The 20202-nt window shown below is 38.7% G+C and overlaps 1 protein-coding gene across 7 annotated transcripts in view; it reads left to right on the top strand.

Annotated features, from left to right (window-relative positions):
• Positions 1-20202, top strand: part of LOC124720259 (zinc finger protein 543-like) — a 140657-nt gene that overhangs the window by 85895 nt on the left and 34560 nt on the right. For all 7 annotated transcript variants that reach the window (XM_047245580.1, XM_047245581.1, XM_047245582.1 and 4 more), the window contains one exon: positions 18478-18540. In XM_047245580.1, coding sequence (XP_047101536.1) covers positions 18478-18540 — 63 coding nt within the window. The remainder of the gene's footprint in view (positions 1-18477; positions 18541-20202) is intronic.

Genomic DNA, 20202 nt, shown 5'->3' with positions numbered 1-20202 from the left:
TGCATGATGCATATGTTGGTTTGCTTTTTATTTCACGATCTTTTAAGTTTAGAACAGTGCAGAACATAAAAGCTGTTAATCATCAAAAGTCTTCTTCATGCTCATTCAGAGCATTTGTAAGTTGTTCACATAGTTTGATGTAGCAGTCTAATTTGTTGTCTGTTATATATAGAATCAGGTTCCTAATGTCTTTTTCACATTTATTGGAAGTGTTCTTTTATATGCAGAAGTATTTAATAGTTCAGGCATTGACCCCACAGGATCCCCTAACAAAAAATCTTGCTGCAAGCCATTGATCCACTGATATGCTTTCAGCAAACCAGATTAGCACACAATTCATACATCATATACTGCGACAGTTGTGGGTCACTTTCTGTTCACGTGTAATTTGGCCTGTGATTTCCTTCATAGTGCTTAGACCCCAATGCCTTAAAATCAATGTGTCAGTAGTTTGGAACTGGATGAACTTGGAAATTGAAATCTGCTCTTTGTATTAGTCTGTTGATTTTGTTTGGAGTGTATATGTGAACAATCTTGCAAAAAATTTTTTGCTGTGGCAAAAACACTATCACAAGGCAGAAACAAATCTCCTCTGGGAAATAATATACAGTCTTATAGTCTTTTCAAACTGCCCAGGTGATGCTGCAGCTAACAAACATGTGACCATGGCATTGTTTTTGCTTTGATGAGGGCATTCATCAGAAAAGATACATAGCTCTTTTATCCCTTTGGGAATATTATCCTGAAAATACGTGATAATCAATGAGGAGACTTCATTGGGTCATTTATGAGCCTGCCCTTCATGGTATGAGAAAAACGTTACCTTGTGATCCTGAAAGGTGAAAATGCAAAATTCAAAAACCCACAGTTGTATCTAATAAAGTATTTCCTGCACTGGAATATCTATCAGTGGAATATTCTGTGAGTAGTCAATACTAATGCCACCAACACTATTGTTTTCCTGGGCAAGCTTCTTGAGTGCTTCAATTTTCTTGTAAAATTTCATGGTTCTGTTTTTATATACTATGAGTTCTGCAGTAGCCACTCTTTTCAGATTCTCATTCATATGCAGGCTTTTAATTTATCAATTCAGACCTTCACATGCCGACCACTTGTCTTCATTGAAGAGTTTCAAATAAAATTTTAGTTCATTTTAGCTTCAGGCTGTTGTTGTTTAAATAACTCGTGCATCTGCTTGACATTCAACTGTGGTGATATATTTTCCTTTTGTGTTGTTTGAATAGTGGACTTCATGCACAGTGTGTGATTCAATATGGACCTTCATCAGGGAACATACTTATCCAGGGTTAAGTTATGTCTTGAACCCTCCGACTTGCCCTGTTTGTCAAGTGGTTAGCTGTCTAGCAGTGACATATGATTTAATGGTGAACATGTCTCTCAACTATGTGGGGAAAGACAGATTGCTACTTAGAGTATCGAAGACATATGAAGATGCAGACAAGCGCAATTGAAAGACAGTAACATAAAGCTTTCAGCCACAGCCTTTGTCAGTAAAATATATATATATATACACACACACACACACACACACACACACACACACACACATACACACACACCTTTCATACAAACAAGCAGTCACACCTCATGCACACATGACCACCAGCATATTGGACCATGGAGACTCAAGAATGCATTTTTACAATCTTGGGTTTCTCTCTCATAACTGCTCATGTGATAATGATAATTAGTCATTCACACTTTGGGGTTTGTATTATTTGACTCTCTTCCTCTTTTTATTGGATGTGCATCAATTAGACCTTGTATATAACCCTTTTGTGTATCTTTATCAGCAAAACTATTTAATATTTGTGATTCTTCTGTCACAATCTCAAAACACTGGCTTGGGAATTTTAAAGCACCAACACAATCAGTCAACTTGTGATCAAACAGCTAATTTTTCAAGGCACAGCTGCAGGATAATTAAGATAGGATTTCTAAGAGTATTGTTGCATAAGGTATATTGTGTTCCAGGCTCAACATCAGCAACTACATCTATCTTAACTGAGATCCTGTTTTGCGTTCTGATATGGCATTTCCACTGTAGCTCACATGCTGTCTCCTTTGGGCTTTTGCTCTTTTTATTTCATCACTTTTACTCAGCTACCATTTTTCCTTCTCTTCTTAACCTCACAATCACTGACTGTGTCACTTTTACACATAGTAAAAAAAAAAAAAAAAAAAAAAAAAGCCTATGAGGAAGCTCTGTCAGTTGTCTACTCAAACTTATGCTTGGCACACAGCACTTGCAGTGGTCAATATGTGACATAACAGCTGGCGACTCCGAAAAGGCCATATTACAGGCATTAGGGCTCTTTTCCATGGAACATAAAATGCAACTCTTAATATCACCCACATAGGAGTGAGCAGGATATGACCTTTTCACAGAGAATGTGCATATCTTTGAGCACTTAACATTTTGAACTAAAATTGAAATATGGTGGAGTTGGGCATATGGTCTTTTGAAATGACTGATTCATTTACATTGGGATACTTCAGGTACGTTTTAGTTACACTAAGAGCTGACACACTTATCAGGTACAGAATTAAACTAGATAGACAGAGGCAGTTGGCTTAAGGTTTTGTGCTCTAGAGAATTATTTATTGAACATGGCTTTTAGAATAGAGTGGCAGAGGCAGATGACCTAAAATCCACAGCCGTGAGCTCTGTAGTGGAAGTTAATTAGGAGAGAAATTCACAAGTGTTTCTGAAGGCAGTCACATGACATCTCCCTCACACCTATTGAAAGAATGCTCATTGATGCTGCATCTTTATACAGACTTGGTACTGTTCTTGGAGTCTGGTTCAGCAGTCTAGCACTTGTGCTGTGGAATGTGTGTCATACTAGAATAACTGGGCATGGGATGTAAAATGTTAGTGAGATGTGATTTAGAAAATGACAAATTTATTAACTTCTTGGGGCTACATTGAACTGACAACCAGTTCTTGTTGCTTAAAGAGATACTGAAGTGAGTAATAATAATAATAATATAAATATAACACAGTTTTACTTACTTATACACTTGTGAGTCTGAAGAAGCAGACATTCCTGATGATCAACAGCCATATGAAATTAGTTCAAAATAACTTTGCTTAATCTGAATGTGTTGACATTGGCTGTATTAGGTACAGAGATATTACCTATTAGCGAGACATGAAAATTTGTGCCAGACTGGTACTGAAGGCTGGATTACTCACTTGCAAGGCTTAACCACTTCAGCTATCCATGCGTGCTCCTCGACTAGCCCAAACTCCCATATGCATTACTGTCAACATCCTTGTACTGAAGTCCACTACATTCAGGACTTGATGTTCGCAGCGTTATTCTGGATTCCTGCAAAAGTGGGATTGAGAATATGAGGAATCATGACAAATGATGTCATCATCTTTTGCCCACTTTGTATGTCTGAAAGAACAGATATTCCTGAAGATCAACAGCCATAAGAAATTAATTTGAAATAAATTTGCTGAATACGAGTTTCTTGACATCATTTGTGTTAGGTATAGATGTACTACCTATTAGTGACATATGAAAGTAGGTAGTACATCTATATCTAATACAGCTAATCACAAGATATTCACATTCAGTAAATTTATTAAAAATTTATTTTGAATGGCTGTTGATCGTCAGGAATGTCTGTTCTTCCAGACAAACAAGCAAGCATTACATGCCAAGAGGGTAGGGGGAAAATATAGTACTATCATTGGTCATAATTCCTCATAGTCTCATCCTGACTGGTGCGGGAATGCGAAATAATACAGCGAGTATCAAGTCATGAATGCGACTCCAATACAAATATGTTGACAGTGCAACTTATAGAAGTTTGGGTCAGTCAAGGAGGCATGCATGGATAGCTGAAGTGGTTAAACTTCGCAATAAGCAAGTAATCCAGCTTCCAATCCTGTCCTGTTACGAATTTTCACATCACTAATAGTTAGTGTATCAGTACCTAATACAGTCGATGCCAAGATATTCACATTTAGCAAAGTTATTTCAAACTGCAGATAGTTTTGTGGCAAAACATGACTAAAGAAATGCATGTGTTGGTAGGAAACATGCCAGGGCATATCAAGAAGTGGTTAATTTGTGGTGGGGGGAGGGGGTGGCAATGAGCATAAAAATTGTAGAGGGACATCTACGCATGAACACAGTACGCAGCATAAAATTGATGTAGATTTCAGTAAACGTGCACAAATGGAGATACTTGCACAGGGTAGAGTAGCATGGATGCCATGACAATATTTTGTACTAGTGATTAATTTTTAAATGTACTACAAAATAAATTTGTCTTTTTTGTTATACATTTAAATAAGGTCATTTCATGTCATATCGCCTAATTTTGTGACATTTTCCTGGTGGACCATAATGGATTTTGATGAAATTCTATGTGAACTATGAAACATGACCCCAATGAACATTTGTAAAGTTTAACGTTCGTCAAAGCAATACTGCCACAGATATAGTCACTTGTTCACTTTGCGTGTGACTTAACGCAGAGCAAGTGCGTATTTCTGGTAACTTTGGGCAGTTATCTTTCGTGCAATATTTTCTTGAAAGACATGAAATTTGACCACCTTGTACAAGTTTATGCATTGTCTTAAAAATAATAACCAAAAGTATTCTACAAGCCAAATCCAGTAAAAAATGTTAGATAAAATCACCCAAAAAACTGGCGATCAAAAAAATTTCAATATTTGGCTTCTTATATCTGGTGGACTACAGTTAGTTACTCAGTTTTGGGAAATTATAACACAATTTACTATACTCTTGTTTCATATTACACTAAAATAAAAGCTATAATATCGTAATAAATACTTTCTTATTAACACTTTGCCATTCACACGTCTTGTACAAATTGATTCACTTTACCATCTGTATGTCTCATACAAATTGATTTGCTTGGCACCGGCAGCGCTAATTCAAATTACTTGGCTTGTCACTGGCTGTTTTTGACATTATTAGGAGATTATAAATTGTTAAGTTTTATTAATCTCATCATTAGTTCCCATAAGTTCCCAACCGTGTTCCCCTACTTTAATGAAATTTCGAAAATATATATACGTAAATAAATACAAAATTTTTTTTGTTCCGTATATTTGTTTGTTTGCATTGTCTTTGGTACTTAGTATATCTCTTTCATATGATCTGCAGCAAAACAGTCTCCAAGATGTAATGCAACTCTGCAACACTTGCATATTAAGTTTGTTGTTCTTATTTTTTTGTTTTTGGAACATACATGACAGTTTCTACAATTTCGTTTATTCATTTCAGAGAAAAGTATTAGTTGGTGTTGCTTTATGTGACCGGAAAGTCTGTCAACTGGATCATGATGAAACGTACGTGATGTAGTGGCAACCTCCAAGTTTTGCTCAGAAGCAGGTAGATGGACATTTATTCACAAATTAGATGACTTTCAATAAAAAGTTGTGAAAGCAGAGACTCTTGTGTTCCATATTAAAATATTGACATGTACAGAATGCATTAAATAATGCACAATTAAAGAGGTACATACAAACCTTTTTTTGGCCCTTTTATAGTTTTTCTGTATATAGGGTAATAACTCAGATATTGGTCTGCCCAATCCATTCCTTTCATGTATTTCTTGTAGACTAGTACACTTTCAGGTTTTTTATTGTGTAATTGGTTTCTCTACATTTTCTTTGAGTATAAGTCAAAGTGGCATTATTAATTGTAGAGATCATTCATATCATTTTAGTTGTCGAAGATCTCCATACCTATACAAGTACTTCATCTTTCCGTTGATGACAAGCTTCAAACACATTGACTTTTGTGTGCTTTAATTTTTTCGGAAATCCTCTATTTTGCTGTATTATTCCAAAAATTCGAATTTTCTTTTCATGTAACTTCTCTGCAAGTTGGACACTGTTATAATAGTTATCCATGTAGATCTGGTCCCACTTTCTGTAAGGCTGTGTCAGTAATTCCATTATTGTTTTTTCTAAAGGCTGTCTAGTGCTGCAATATATCTTAAATGAGGAAATGTATCCCATACTCTAATCACACAGCATCCAAATGAGTATGCCATATTTCATAATTTTCTACGGATTTAAATGTTAAAATTTATCCATCCACACCACGGTATCATTCCTTCATCAATTAAGATGTTTTGACTTAGATTAAAAGTTTCCTGAACCTTTTTCGAAAGAAAAAAGATCAATTACAAATTGCACTTTGAAAAGCTGATCGGCAGTATCCTGTTTATTGTTGTTGTTGAAAAAATGTAAAAATGCTATTTGTCTGAATCCGTTGCAGGACATCGTTTTGTGAAATATCGGTGTGTGTGTCAACGGATTCGTTGAGGAATAATCATTGATCCTACTTTTTGTACAATTCCCATTAGGATAGCAAGCCCAAACCATTTTCTAAGTTTGAGTCCCCAAATTTGGTATTTTTTAAAATCCAGTTTCCTTCTGTTGCAATTTTGACTGTAGTACTTGTTGGTTTCTTTGCTAACATATTCAAATAGATTGTTCCCAATATACAGAGTGTACATAAAGTCCACGAATACATTCAATTATTTATTGCACAATAACCAAACATTGTACAGATATCATACATATGTCATTTTGAAGAGAAACCCTGAAAGTTTTTTTCATGTGTACCACCACAGCGTAGTTTGGTAATTTGCCAATAGTCATCGTGTAATGGTTGCCTAGTCATAGATATTGCTATAATCGCACTATTTCACTCCCATCTATGGAGCTTGTTAGCGCTTCATGTTAGGTTGGCGCCATTAAAGTGCATTGTGGTAATCGCTGCTGCTTGCTGGATCACTGTTGTGTCTCGATGCTGATGCTGGCTCTAAATCTGGTTGTCTAGGGGTAAAAAAGATGAGGTCTCGTGTTTTGATGTGCTTTTGATGATAAATAACGAGCGAAACCAACAAATATTTAAACTTCAATTATTTATTACTCTGGTGGCCATCTTAATTCCACTGTCCGCCAAAGACAATGACGCAACACAAAGTAGTACTTCTTTTACATGTTCTTTGCATTGTTTATCCACCTCAAACAATAACACACAAACACACTTTACCAAAGCGACATTCCGACTGTGCTCCCAACCCTTCTTGCTGCTTGTATTTATAACCTTGTCAAAGAACTACTAAAAAGAGATATATATTATAAGTCACATGTACATCTGTTATTGTAATTTGTGCAGAAAAGTTATTAATTTATATCAAGTGACATAATTTAACAGGTTTTTAAAATGACAGACAGAATAATTCTTTGTTACAAAAAGGCCGTTTTTTAGAAGTTTGTCAATTGACTTCTCTAATTTGCATAAATAAGTGAATAACATGAATTATTAAGAATTACATTGGTTTTCGTCTAAAATAGGAGAGTTTACATGAATACTGAGTGAAAACGGTCCTAGTGAACAAATAGGTTTCACTGGGTGATTTTTATTTAAGGAGATCCAAAATACCTAAGTTGGCTACTATTTGTCGTACTTCATATTAATTATTTAAGATGAACTTAGTGTTTTTACATGATGACATTTTCTGTATCAGTGGTCAAGTGATATTAACTTTTGTGTGGTCAGTTATTCAGTTTAATGGGTGGACTGTTTATGGAGACATGTTATGCAATCATTGTTAACATACACAATAACTTTTCTATAATCATAAATACTCGTTAAACTGCTTGAATTTGGAGGGTATCGCATACTTCAGTAAAGTAAAGCCTTTAATAGGTTCCATTACAAGTACTAGTAGCAAACATGGCAAGTTCAGGTGTGGAATGAGCATTCTGTGTGTTGGAGTTCATGAAATGGCCTCCCCGATCACCATATCTCACTCCATGTGACTTTGTTCTGTGGGGGCACAGTAAAGGTCTGGTGTATGGACTACTTATACCAACTGATGTACCAGAGCTCTGGGAGAGAATACAGGAAGTGACTGCCTCAGTCGAAGATGCCATGCTGGGATGAGTATGGCAAGAATTCAATTACCGTATTGATGTATGCCGGGTGACTCATGATTCTCATATCAAATGTTTGTAAAAAAAACTTTCAGAGTTTCTCTTCAGAATGCAATATGAGGGGGGACCCAAAAGTAACCAGAATCATAATGCTGCACATCGTGTACTTGTAGTAGCAGGTTGCGCCACCAGAGGGTTGTAGTAGGAGCTCTGCTGAGTCATTCTGCCATTCGGCGTCACCCAACAGTGAGAAGTGTGGTTTCTTTGGCAGTTCTTTGAGTGTGCATACAGTGCAGACGTGACACAAGGAAATGGCTAGTTCTTACGAACAACGTGCGGCAGTGAAGTTTTGTCTCTTGCTCAGCAAGAACCCAGCAGAAACTGTTGCAATGATTCAGACAGCTTACAAAGAACATGCTCTTAGTAAAACACAAGTGTACGAATGGTTTTCTCGGTTTTTTAAGGGAGAAATGGTGGTTGAAGATCAGCCCCGTTCTGGTCGACCTTCAACTGCTTGAAATGAAGACAACATCGACAAAATCTGTGATCTCATCAGTGAAGATCGATGCAGGACAATCGACCAACTTGAGAACTTGTCCGGGTTGTCGTGGAGCTCAATTCAGCACATCTTGACCATCGATTTGGGGATGCGAAGAGTGGCAGCAAAATTCGTGCCGAAGCTTCTTACCAGAGATCAAAGGGGTCGTCGCATTCGAGCCTGTCTCAAAATGAAGGACATGTTCAAAGATGATCAACATTTTTCAACAAAAGCATTACAGGTGATGAGTCATCTTGCTAGGGGTACGATCCAGAAAGTAAACAACAGTCATCACAATGGAAGTCACTTGGCTCACCTCAGCCAAAAAAAGCTCGACAGGTGAAATCGAATGCGAAAACGATGTTGATCTGTTTTTTTGACATCAAAGGGATCGTACACTCTGAATTTGTCCCTGAAAACCAGACAGTAAACCAACAATTCTATTTGGAGGTTATGAAACAGCTTTGCAGAAGTTTGTCATGAAAATGTCCGGCTTCGTGGGATTCTGGCATGTGGTTCCTGCATCACAACAATGCTCCCGTGCACACGGCTCTCAGCATTTGCCAATTTTTGTCCTCAATGAAGACGACTTCCTTGACCCATGCGCCCTATTCACTGGATTTAGCACCCTTGGGCTTCTTCCTGTTCCCAAGGATGAAAAGAGACTTGAGAGGGAAGCGTTTTGTGGACGTGGAAGACGTAAAACGCAATGTCATGAAAGTGCTAGCAGGTATCAAAGAGGATGAATTTAAAAGGTGCTTTGAACACTGGAATGAATGTTTGGACAAGTATGTTAATGCTAGTGGAGAGTACTTTGAAGGAGATTAAGGTTGTATTTGAAAACAATAAAGTATATGCTTTCTATAAAGAAATTCCGGTTGTTTTTGGGTCCCCCCTCATTTGTATGACACCTGTTCCATGTTTAGTGCTTGTGCAATAAATAATTGAAAGTGTTCCTGGACTTAGTGTATACCCTGTATAATTCTATGATATCCTCAACAGTCTGTGTATGTTTGGGAAATATGTTTGGACCCCTAGATCCTTCAAATTTATCATTGGTCATCAGTAAATCAAAATCTGACCACTGTGCACTGTCTTCTTTGTCTGATTCGTGTGAATCAGTTGGCAACCATACCATTCACCAAATTTTTCTTGGATGTATTTCACTATTTTCTAACCAGTAAATAATCTGTATGGTATTTCAAAAATATTTGTAATAACTGTTAATATATTTATCCCACTCTCAGACAAGACAGTCAATGCCTTCATGGAAAAGTATCTGCAGTTGCCTACAGAACAAGATTGTACCTCTTAGCCTGAAGTAAATTGCTGGCTACGAATATCTTTCTTTAAAGAATCAAAAGTATGGAAATCACATGGGGAGAAATCAGGACTGTGTGGAAGATGTGTAAGGGCTTCCCAATGAAACTTTTCCAGTGTTGTCAAAACAACCTTGGCAACCTGTGTAGCAAATTTTGTTTTGAGGAAGAGGTGCACATGAAAGTATGGTCATGGTTTAGTAGGAAGCTGAAAACATTTTTCCATGATGGCACTGATCATCTTGTTGTACAGTGGCATCAATTATCAACAGCTGTGGTGATTACTTTTGAAATTACAATCAGTTTATTTAAACAATAAAAATGTGGAATTGAATAATGACAGTAGTATGAAAAGGATAGGTTGTTACTTACCATATGGAGGAGATGTTCAAAGCCGCACACAGGCGCATCAAAAAGATCGCTAAAGATGTGATCTTTCAGCCAAAAGGTCTTCTGAAGTAGACAACACACACAAATTCATCCCCCGCCCTCTGTGGCTATCGGGGTTATTATAAGAACCGGGCAGCTTATGAAAGGGTGTCTGGTGGCGTCTGCATCCATGTCCTTCACTCTCTTCACAGCGAGTCTCTCCCTCTACAAACACCTTTAGAGGCTGTCGCTGTTCGGGTGTGGATGCCACAGGCTGTTACCGTCTGTAGTCTTTACCTTCCACCGGATGGTGATGTCGCACAGCATGTCCTGGCTGCGCTGATAGCCCAATTGCCGCCACCTTTCTTGCTACTGGGCGACTTCAACGCCCATAACCCTCTGTGTTGTGGGTCAGTGGTGACAGGTCGAGGCGCCACCACTGAGCATTTATTGGCACAGCTCGATTTTTCGATTTTAGATGATGGTACCTTCACACACTTGAGTGTGGCACATGGCATGTACTCTGCCATCGACCTTTCGATCTACAGCCCTAGCCTCTTACCGTCTGTCCAATGGAGAGTGCATAACGACCTGTGTGGTAGTGACCACTTTCCGATCTTTCTATCACTGTCACAGCGTCAGTCTTCTGGGCGCCCTTGCATGTGGGCTATGAATAAGGCTGACTGGGACTTGTTCTCCTCCACTGCCGCTATTGAGCCTCTCTCTAATGATGACATTGATGCAGTGGTTCACTCGGTCACCACCGGCATCATTACTGCTGCAGAATCTGCCATTCCCCGTTCTCCTAGGTCCCCTCGGCGGGGGACTGTGCCTTGGTGGTCGCCTGAGATTGCTGAAGCAATTAAAGATCGCCGGCGAGTGCTCCAGCATCTCAAGCGACATCCCTCCATAGAACACCTTATCGCCTTCAAACGGCTGTGTGCGCGAGCCCGCCGCCTTATCCGCCAACGCAGGCAGGAGTGCTGGGAGAGGTGTGTGTCCACCATTGGCCTCCATGTCACTCCATCGTAGGTCTGGGCCAAGATTCAACACCTCTATGGCTATCGGACCCCTGTCAGTGTCCCTGCGCTCTCACTGAATGGAGCAGTTTGTACTGACTCCAACGTAATTGCCAACCTCTTGGCAGAGCATTTTGCTCTTGAGTTCCACTTCTGCCAATTACCCATTGGCCTTATGCTCCATTAAAGAGCAGATGGAATGTCTGCGACTTTCATTTCGCACCCACCATCCTGAATCCTACAAAGTTCCATTCAGTGAGTGGGAATTTCACAGTGCCCTAGCCACTTGCCCTGATACAGCTCCTGGGCCAGATCACATCCACTATCAGATGCTGAAACACCTTTCAGTGGACTGCCAGCGGCGCCCCCTTGACCTTTACAACTGTATTTGGGTCGAGGGTGAGTTTCCGTCACAATGGTGGGAAAGCATTGTTATCCCCGTTTTGAAACCTGGCAAGAACCCTTAGGAGGTAGACAGCTACCGCCCCATTAGCCTCACCAACGTTCTTTGCAAAGTGCCTTCGGAACCAGCCCTGTGGACAGCATACTTGTGTATGCAGGTGTCCCTCCACTGCAGTTACGGCGCCAACATTTACTGGCTGCTTATGCTGCCCATGTTTTTAGCTTGCGTGGGCATCCAAATTATTGTCTCCTGTTCCTGCAGGCAGTCATCCATCTCTGAGAACGTCGGCCCCGGTTGGGTTGTACGATCACGGTCCGCGTCCGAGAGCTTCTCTCCGGGTCTGGGGTTTTTCCTATTCCCCCTCCTTTCCGGGTCCCTCTGCATACACCCACGTGGTGTGTGCCTCGCCCTTGCATTCGCCTCGAATTGGCACAGGGCCTGAAGGAATCAGTCCCTCCGGAGGCCTTTCACCGCTGCTTTTATTCCATCCTAGCCACGTATCAGAGCTATGGCGTGTTTTACACTGACGGTTCGATAGTTGCTGGTCGTGTTGGTTATGCACTAACTCTAGGGGACCATTCTGAACAACATTCATTGCCGGCTGGCTGCAGCATTTTCGCTGCTGAGCTGGTTGCCATCTTTCGTACCCTAGAGTATATCCGCTCAGGTTAGTCCTTCGTGATCTGTAGCGATTCCCTGAGCGGTTTACGAGCTCTTGACCAGTGTTTCCCTCGTTCTGATCTGGTGATGGCTATCCAGGAGTCCCTGCATACTCTTGCACATTGCAGCCGCTCTGTGGTCTTTGTGTGGACCCCTGGCCATGGTGGGATACCTGGCAATGAAAATGTTGACCGCCTGGCGAAAGAGGCCACCAGTAAACCATCTCTGGACATTGGCCTCCTGGAGACTGATTTGAGGGGAGTCTTACGCCGCAAAGTTTTTGCGCTATGGGATGATGAATGGCGCGAACTGACCACACGTAATAAACTCTGTGCTGTCAAGGAGACGACAGCTGTGTGGTGGTCATCCCTGCGAGCCACTCGCAGGGACTCAGCAGTCCTTTGCCGGCTCTGCATTGGCCACACCCGCTTGACACACACAGCTTTCTACTGTCCCACCTCTATGTCGATGCGGGTCGGCTTTGACGGTGGTCCACATTTTGTTGGACTGTCCACTTTTAAGCGTGCTCAGGCAGATGTTTGCGCTGCTCGACATGCTCCCTGCCCTTATAACAGATGACTCTGCCATGGTGGACTTAGTTTTGCGTTTTATTCGGGCAGGGGTTTTTTATCATTTAATCTGAGTGTTTATGTCTTTTTTTTGTGTTGATTCTGGCCTTTGGCCTACGATTTTAAACTGAGTTTTTAATGTGTCCTCGGTGGTTGGCTTTTCCTTTTTTTTTCCCCTATGGTCGGCCAACCACCGTTACACTCAGTGTGATTTTAATTTGTTTTGTCTGATCTCTGTCTGAGTATTTCTTGTCCTCTGTCGTCTGCTGTATTTTCTATTGTTCGTTTTTTATTCTCTGTGGGTGGTTTTAGTTTTTCTGGAAAAAGGGGACCGATGACCATAGCAGTCTGGTCCCTTTAATCCCACAAACCAACCAAACACAAATTCATGCAAGCAGAAAACACACACACACACACACACACACACACACACACACACACACACACACATACAGACACTTGCGCGCGCTCGCGCGCTGTCTCTGGCCACTAAGGCCAGACTGCAAGCATGTTACCAGTGGCAAGGGACAGTTCTCGCGTGTGTGTGTGTGTTTTGCCTAGTTAAGAAGAAAGCCCTTGGCCAAAACTCACATTTTTAACAATCTTTTTGGTGTGCCTGTCTGCTACTCAACATCTCCCCTATATGATGAGTAAGCATACTTTTTTGTACATTATCAAGTTTTCATTTGACTGCCCTTATAAATATTAATTTATAGACCAGAAATTTTTAGTGGCAGAATGTTTAAGTTTTCTTAACCACAAACAGTAATATTAATAAATAATGACATTTGTTTTTCCTTCTAGTTTTATAGTTGTAAACATTGCTGCTCTTTTCAAATTGTAACACAGCAAAATATTATTAGCTCTGTGTAGATGCTACTTGAATATCTAACTCTGTAAAAATTTCTTATCAGATCAATGTGGGTCATTGTCACAAAGTATTCTCTGTTCTTTTTTGTGCAGTTAATACATTCTGTCTAAGAAAGGATGATTCCTGAAACATGCCATGAGATACTAATGAGTAGAAATCTCTTAAGGGACTGATGACTTCACTGTTTGGTCACTTCACAAAAAAATTTAAAAAAATAAATCTTAATATTTAACTTGTTTTATTTCTGAATGTAGCTGCTGTGGAAAATACAGGGTGTTTCAAAATGAATATACGGGTTTTACGGCTTTGTAACACATATCACATTCAGCTTACAATTATAAATAATACACCAAATGAAAGAGAAACAGAAACAGTTTTTCTTACAATTATTCAGTGTGAACACCAATCACACATTGAGTCAATAGCTGAGTTGTTCCGAAGCCTTGATCAATATGTCAGGAGTAACTATTGCAATAACACTGTTTCTAAAGTCAGGTAGATCAGCTGGTATCAAAGACACGTACACATAATCACGTCAGATCGTGTGTGAATGTGGAGGTCATGCATAAAATGCTTTGTCAACCGGGCCCTTGTGCCCAGTCCACAGGTAGGATACAATGTCGTTTAACCAGTCGTGTATTGAGTTATGCCAGTGAGGCGGTGCACCATATTGGTCACAAATAAACATGTGTTGTTCACCTTCTTCCCATTGAGGCATGGGCCATAGTTGTAGCACATCATGATAAACATCAGTAATGTTGATTCACTGGAAAAAAAATGGCCCATAAACTTTCTGTGGGGTATTTCTTGGGGCTAAGCATGAAAGACTCACACTCGTTCAACACGTTTTTGAGTCACTCTTTGTCATTACATGCTCTTACTATTGTGCACAGGTGTACAAACAAAACTGTTTGAGTTGCTATTTCATTTGGTGTATTATTTACCATTGTAAGTTGAATGTATTAAAAGATAGAATGCCTTAAAAGTGGTATGTTCATTTTGAAAAACCCTGTATTAAGGTGCTAAACTTAAATTTTTTTTAAAATGTCAACAGTGTTTCTTTGTGTTCAAATTTTCATCAGCATTTACACCAGAAATTCTGGTACATTTTACACCCAGTAATCTGGAATTCTCCACACTTAAAAATTTACGGATTATGCACTATCCCCTGTCTTTTAACATTTTGTTAACCTTTAATGGTGTTATGCAGAACTGTATGTCCATTATATTTCTAATTTATTTGCAGAGAATCGCTTAGTAATTCTCTGAAAAGGTGACTTGTGATTGGTTCTGTTTCTGTTTCTCAGTCTAAAAAATTTTCTTCTCTGTCAACATGTCATGAAATATCCAAAATAATTTTTTGTTCAGTATGATTCAAACCTATTAATTTGATAAATATTAGAATTTTAAGAGCAGGTAATATTTTATCTTACCAGATTCTTTGTACAGATAAGAAAGTTTTACTATCTGAGGCTTACAGTGTTTATTGACTAAGTTACAAAATGCATTGTTACTTGGACAGGGGTTTTAGAATTCAAACTGTGATGTGCTGGATGAATGTATGTGTTTAAATGGACTACTCTGATGTATACATTACTTCATTGAGTCAGTCTGAAGGACGAAAGTTGGTGTTCAACATCCATTGACATAGAGGTCATTAGAGAAGGAGCACAAGCTCAGACAGTGTCCACGATGGTGAAGGAAATTGGCCGTGCACTTTCAAAGAAACTATCCCAGCATTTGTTAAAGCGACTTTGAGAAATCACAGAAAAACAAAATCTGGATGGCTGGATGCAGGTTTGAAACATTGTCCTCCCAAATACGTGTCCAGTGTGCTAACCACTGCGCCACCTTGCTCAGTATTGTCAGTATGAAAGGTGGTCCAAACTGTTCAGTTCTTCACCCAGGATGATCAAGTTGAAGGTGGTATACCTGTGCCTTCCTCCCACTTTTAAAGTTGCTTGTGCAACCAGGGATTTTACACTTTACTTACTCTACCCTTTACTTACTCTACCCTTTACTTACTCTACACTTTACTTACTCTACACTTTACTTACCCTACGCTTTACTTAATCTACGCTTTACTTAATCTACGCTTTACTTAATCTACGCTTTACTTAATCTACATTTTACTTACTCTACGCTTTACTTACTCTACGCTTTACTTACTCTACGCTTTACTTACTCTACGCTTTACTTACTCTACGCTTTACTTATTCTACGCTTTACTTACTCTACGCTTTACTTACTCTACGCTTTACTTACTCTACGCTTTACTTACTCTACACTTTACCTACTGTACACTTTACCTACCTATGTGTGTTCTTAGATGGTTCATTTTTATTTGTCTTGTCATTATTGGATAGTATAACAATGAGTTTTTTTGATGATGAGCTCTTCTCTGTGGAACTTTTATTAATGAAGGTACTGCTATTTTACTGCACTTGCACTAGAAGGTTCACCACTGCTGTCAGATTGTAACACCTCAATAATATTTCAAATTCATTATTTTTTCTGTCTGAATATTCTTAAGAAATCTATGTTCAAATACTCTCAATTAATTGACTGATTTTTCTTTTTGGGCATGTAGTTCATTAATCTAGATTTTCCATAAAGGACTAGAAGTTTCCCAGTGGTGATCTTCAAAGTGTTACAATTATAAGATAAATGGTTTTTCAGTAAAATCGAACATGTACACGCCTCTAGGGTTTGGAAAGCGCAAAAATTGTAGGTTTTGTTTGTTTTTAACTTTCGCATGTATTGTAATTCATTTTTCCTTAATGAATGTATCTCAAAATGATTCTAGCCTAGAACTATCTACATTAAACATGTGCGCACAGGATGTTCAGACAGGATAAGAACATGTGTGTCTTCAGACTCCTAAAAATCTACTAATATACAAGAAAGTCAATGTAAATCTGCAAAACTTTCCTGGTATTAACCAGGAACGAAACTGTAGATCTCTGAATTGTTCATCAGGCATTTACTCCCTAGAAGTTGTATTTAAACAGCCTGCACAATTTCTGTTTCTCTGTAACAGTGTAATATAAATAAAGTTGTGTGTTGTAATGAAACACATCAGTTGATGCGTAAGAAGCATTACATACTGATGATGTCTCGTGAGTTGACTAAGCTTTACTTGTGTCCAAAGTACGATACATTTGTATTGAGCTGAAACTATAATAATTTATCACAAGTCATTTGTGACACATATTTGAAAAATGATGCTATTAGCAGGCATTAATAAGGTGGTTTATATGATATTATTTTAAGCTGTGCAGTTGATTTAACTATATGATAAAAGTATTCAGACACCCGTACATAATGTAGAATTGGCCACCAGGTGTCATGAGAGTACAAAATGATGCACAGAATATTGTTTTGCCAACAGAGCAGCAATGACAGCAGAATGGGTCAGTCAAGAGAACTCAGTTACAGTTTGGACTTATTATTGGGTGTCACGTGAGTAACAGATAAATTGTGGCAATTTCAACACTTCTAAAGTCACAAGTCAGTTGTTGGTGATGTGTTTGTGAAATGGAAATGCAAAGGAAGGACCAGAGCTAAACCAAGACCAGACTGACTTCCTGTGCTGACAGACAGAGACCTCTGAGCATTGTAGAGGGTGGCCATAAAAAAAATCACATGAAATCAGTGTAAGGAATTACCTGTGAGTTCAAAAGTGCTACCAGCAGAGTAGCTAGCACAGTGATTGTACATTGGGTGTTAAAAAGAGGAGGGTACGGTGATTGAGCAGCTCCTCATGAACCACACATTTCTGCAGTTTATGCTAAGTGACACTTGATATTGTATAAATAGTAATGCCACAGAACAGTGGGTGCCTAGAAATTAATGATTTGGAGTGATTACGCTATGCGCTTTGGCAGTATGATGCAAGCTAATGTTAGGAGAATGCTACCTGTCATCACATATAATCCCAACATTGAACTGCAGTGAACTACAGCGGGGCTGATTTTGTGAATTTAGGAGTTCTTTTTGTTGTTAGAGTGTGGTCCCTGTATTGCAGTTAAGAAAACACTAAATGCAGAAGGATATGAGTACATCTTACAGCATTGTGTCTGCATATAGTAGAGAAAAGTTTGGAGACAGTGATTGATTGTATCAGAATGACAGTGCATCCTGTCATAAAATGGCATCTGTGTGCCAATGGTTTTTGGGCAGTAACAACCCTGAAATGGATGGGCCTGCCTAGTCCTGACCTGAACCCACTCATTGACTCACATTTTGGATGAGTTAAAATGTCAACTTTGCTCCAGACCCCCGTGTTCAAAATCACTACCTGTCTAAGTTTTTGGCTTTTGAGGAAGAAGCCACTGCCATTTTCCATGAGCATTCAGACACTTGGTCGAAAGTGTCCTCAGCAAAGTTCAGGCTGTAATGAAGACAAAGGGTGGACACACACCATATTAAAGTCCACTAAAGGGTGTCCGAATACTTTTGATAATATAGGATATAGGACTGATGTTGTTTATTTCAAAATACTTGGCTGGAATGTGGTAATGTGTACTTGTGTCAGCATGATTTATCTGTAACTTACTCTGTACAGTAAGGTGAGGTGAATCATTGAGCCATTTTTTATTATGCATCTGTAATTTTCCCTGTGTAATAATTATAATATCAGTTACAGACAAACAAATGGTGGGGTTATTTTTTTTCTTTATATTAAGAACCATTATTTTTAATGCTGTGTACTTAACTTCTTATATTTTTGTTTTTATGTTAATGCTTTTCTGTTTTTGCAGCACTTGGCATCTGAGAATGATTATCTTGATGAGTGTGACCCTTTGAAGATTGAAGATGAGATGGTAAGCAACTTTTTGCACATGTATAGTTAAACTAAGACTTTAATATTATATTTGTTTTCACTTTGTACTGCCAGACAGGTTTGTGCACAGTGAATAACATAACCCTAAAATAAAGAAACTTACCTGTTTTATGTTTCATATTCTTTTCCTTTAATCATTTTTCTAGAAGATTAATGAACAGTTACTAAATAAATGTGCACAACACTATAGAATTTACATTCTCCTTATATTCATTGTTCATAAACACTGAAGATGACGAACTTTCTTGTTGTGAGTTAGTAAAATTTCAGAACACAGATTAGTAAACAACTCAAACTGTGGGTGGTTCCACAGAATATAACTTGTGACAAAGACTGACTGACCAACATTGGTGTTACATTATAGATATCAGATGATAGATGATTTAAAATTATATAATGAAAACAAAACACTGAGTGACTTCAGACTACTGAACATAAGATAGACAATCATTGATGAGTTGTTACCCTTCTTTCACGATTTTTAAATCAGGTGTTAGTAATGATTAAAGTATTCTTTGTGCAAAATTCTACCAGGTGGATTCCTCTTTCATTCCTTTCACTTAGTCTGTATTCTTCTACTATTTTCCTTCTCTTCCTCTTCCAGTTATCCATCACAAGGCCAATGGGCTCTAGAGCCCTGAGACAGTGATTTGTGTGTTGTGCTTTTGTGAATGTGTGTATGCATAAGAACTTGGTCCAAAAGCTGCAATATTTTAGCTGTCTTTTTCATTCTGCTTGTCTGTGACTCAGTGACTCCTCTATCTGATGAGTAGCAATCTGTCCTTTCAATATTGTTGTTATTCCGTTGTATGTTTCCCTTAGTGCATTGATTATGTTAGTATTTTTCTGTGAAAGCCATTTAATCTTTGCAAGTCTTGGCTTCTGAGCCACTCATTATATATAGTTGCTTAACACAAGACTATTATCATATGTTTGTTCTGGTTCAAAAAATGGTTATGAGCGCTATGGGACTTAACTGCTGTGGTCATCAGTCCCCTAGAACTTAGAACTAATTAAACCTAACTAACCTAAGGACATGACACACATCCATGCCCGAGGCAGGATTCGAACCTGCGACCGTAGCGGTCGCACGGTTCCAGACTGCAGCACCTAGAACTGCTCGGCCACCCCAGCCGACATTTGTTCTGGCTTTCTGCTATCAGGTAGTTCTTTGCATAGTGAATACAGAACCAAAAAGCCTTTCTGAAGTGTGAAATGACAATTTGTTTGACTGTATAATTAAATATGTAAATATTCTTGTAATATAAATTTAAATTGTAATTTACTTTTGTTTTTGCCAATGAATGTATCAAAGCGATTGAAAAAAAGATAGAGAAAGTTATATATTGGCTTAAAAGCATTCAGAAGTGGTTGTTAATTTTGAGCATGTTCATGAGACCCAAAGTAATATGTGCATTGGATAGTTGATAAAGAGATGAAATATAGGGTGGTGTGGTACATTTCTGGTGGCACCTAAGGTTTGCACAGTTCTCTACCCATGAGTTAGCATCACTGAAGTAATGAAAAATCCTTAGCGCAATATGTTTTCACCCACATAATTACATAACCACATTCGCTGAGAAAATCACATTTTAAGTGCCAGTCAACTCGGTCCTTTACTTAGTCTTAAATTGACTGCCAT

This window comes from Schistocerca piceifrons, chromosome 11 (genome assembly GCF_021461385.2).
Source record: "Schistocerca piceifrons isolate TAMUIC-IGC-003096 chromosome 11, iqSchPice1.1, whole genome shotgun sequence".
Taxonomy (NCBI): domain Eukaryota; kingdom Metazoa; phylum Arthropoda; class Insecta; order Orthoptera; family Acrididae; genus Schistocerca; species Schistocerca piceifrons.
Note: the sequence above shows the minus strand (reverse complement) of the source record. Positions and strands in the feature narration are given on the sequence as shown.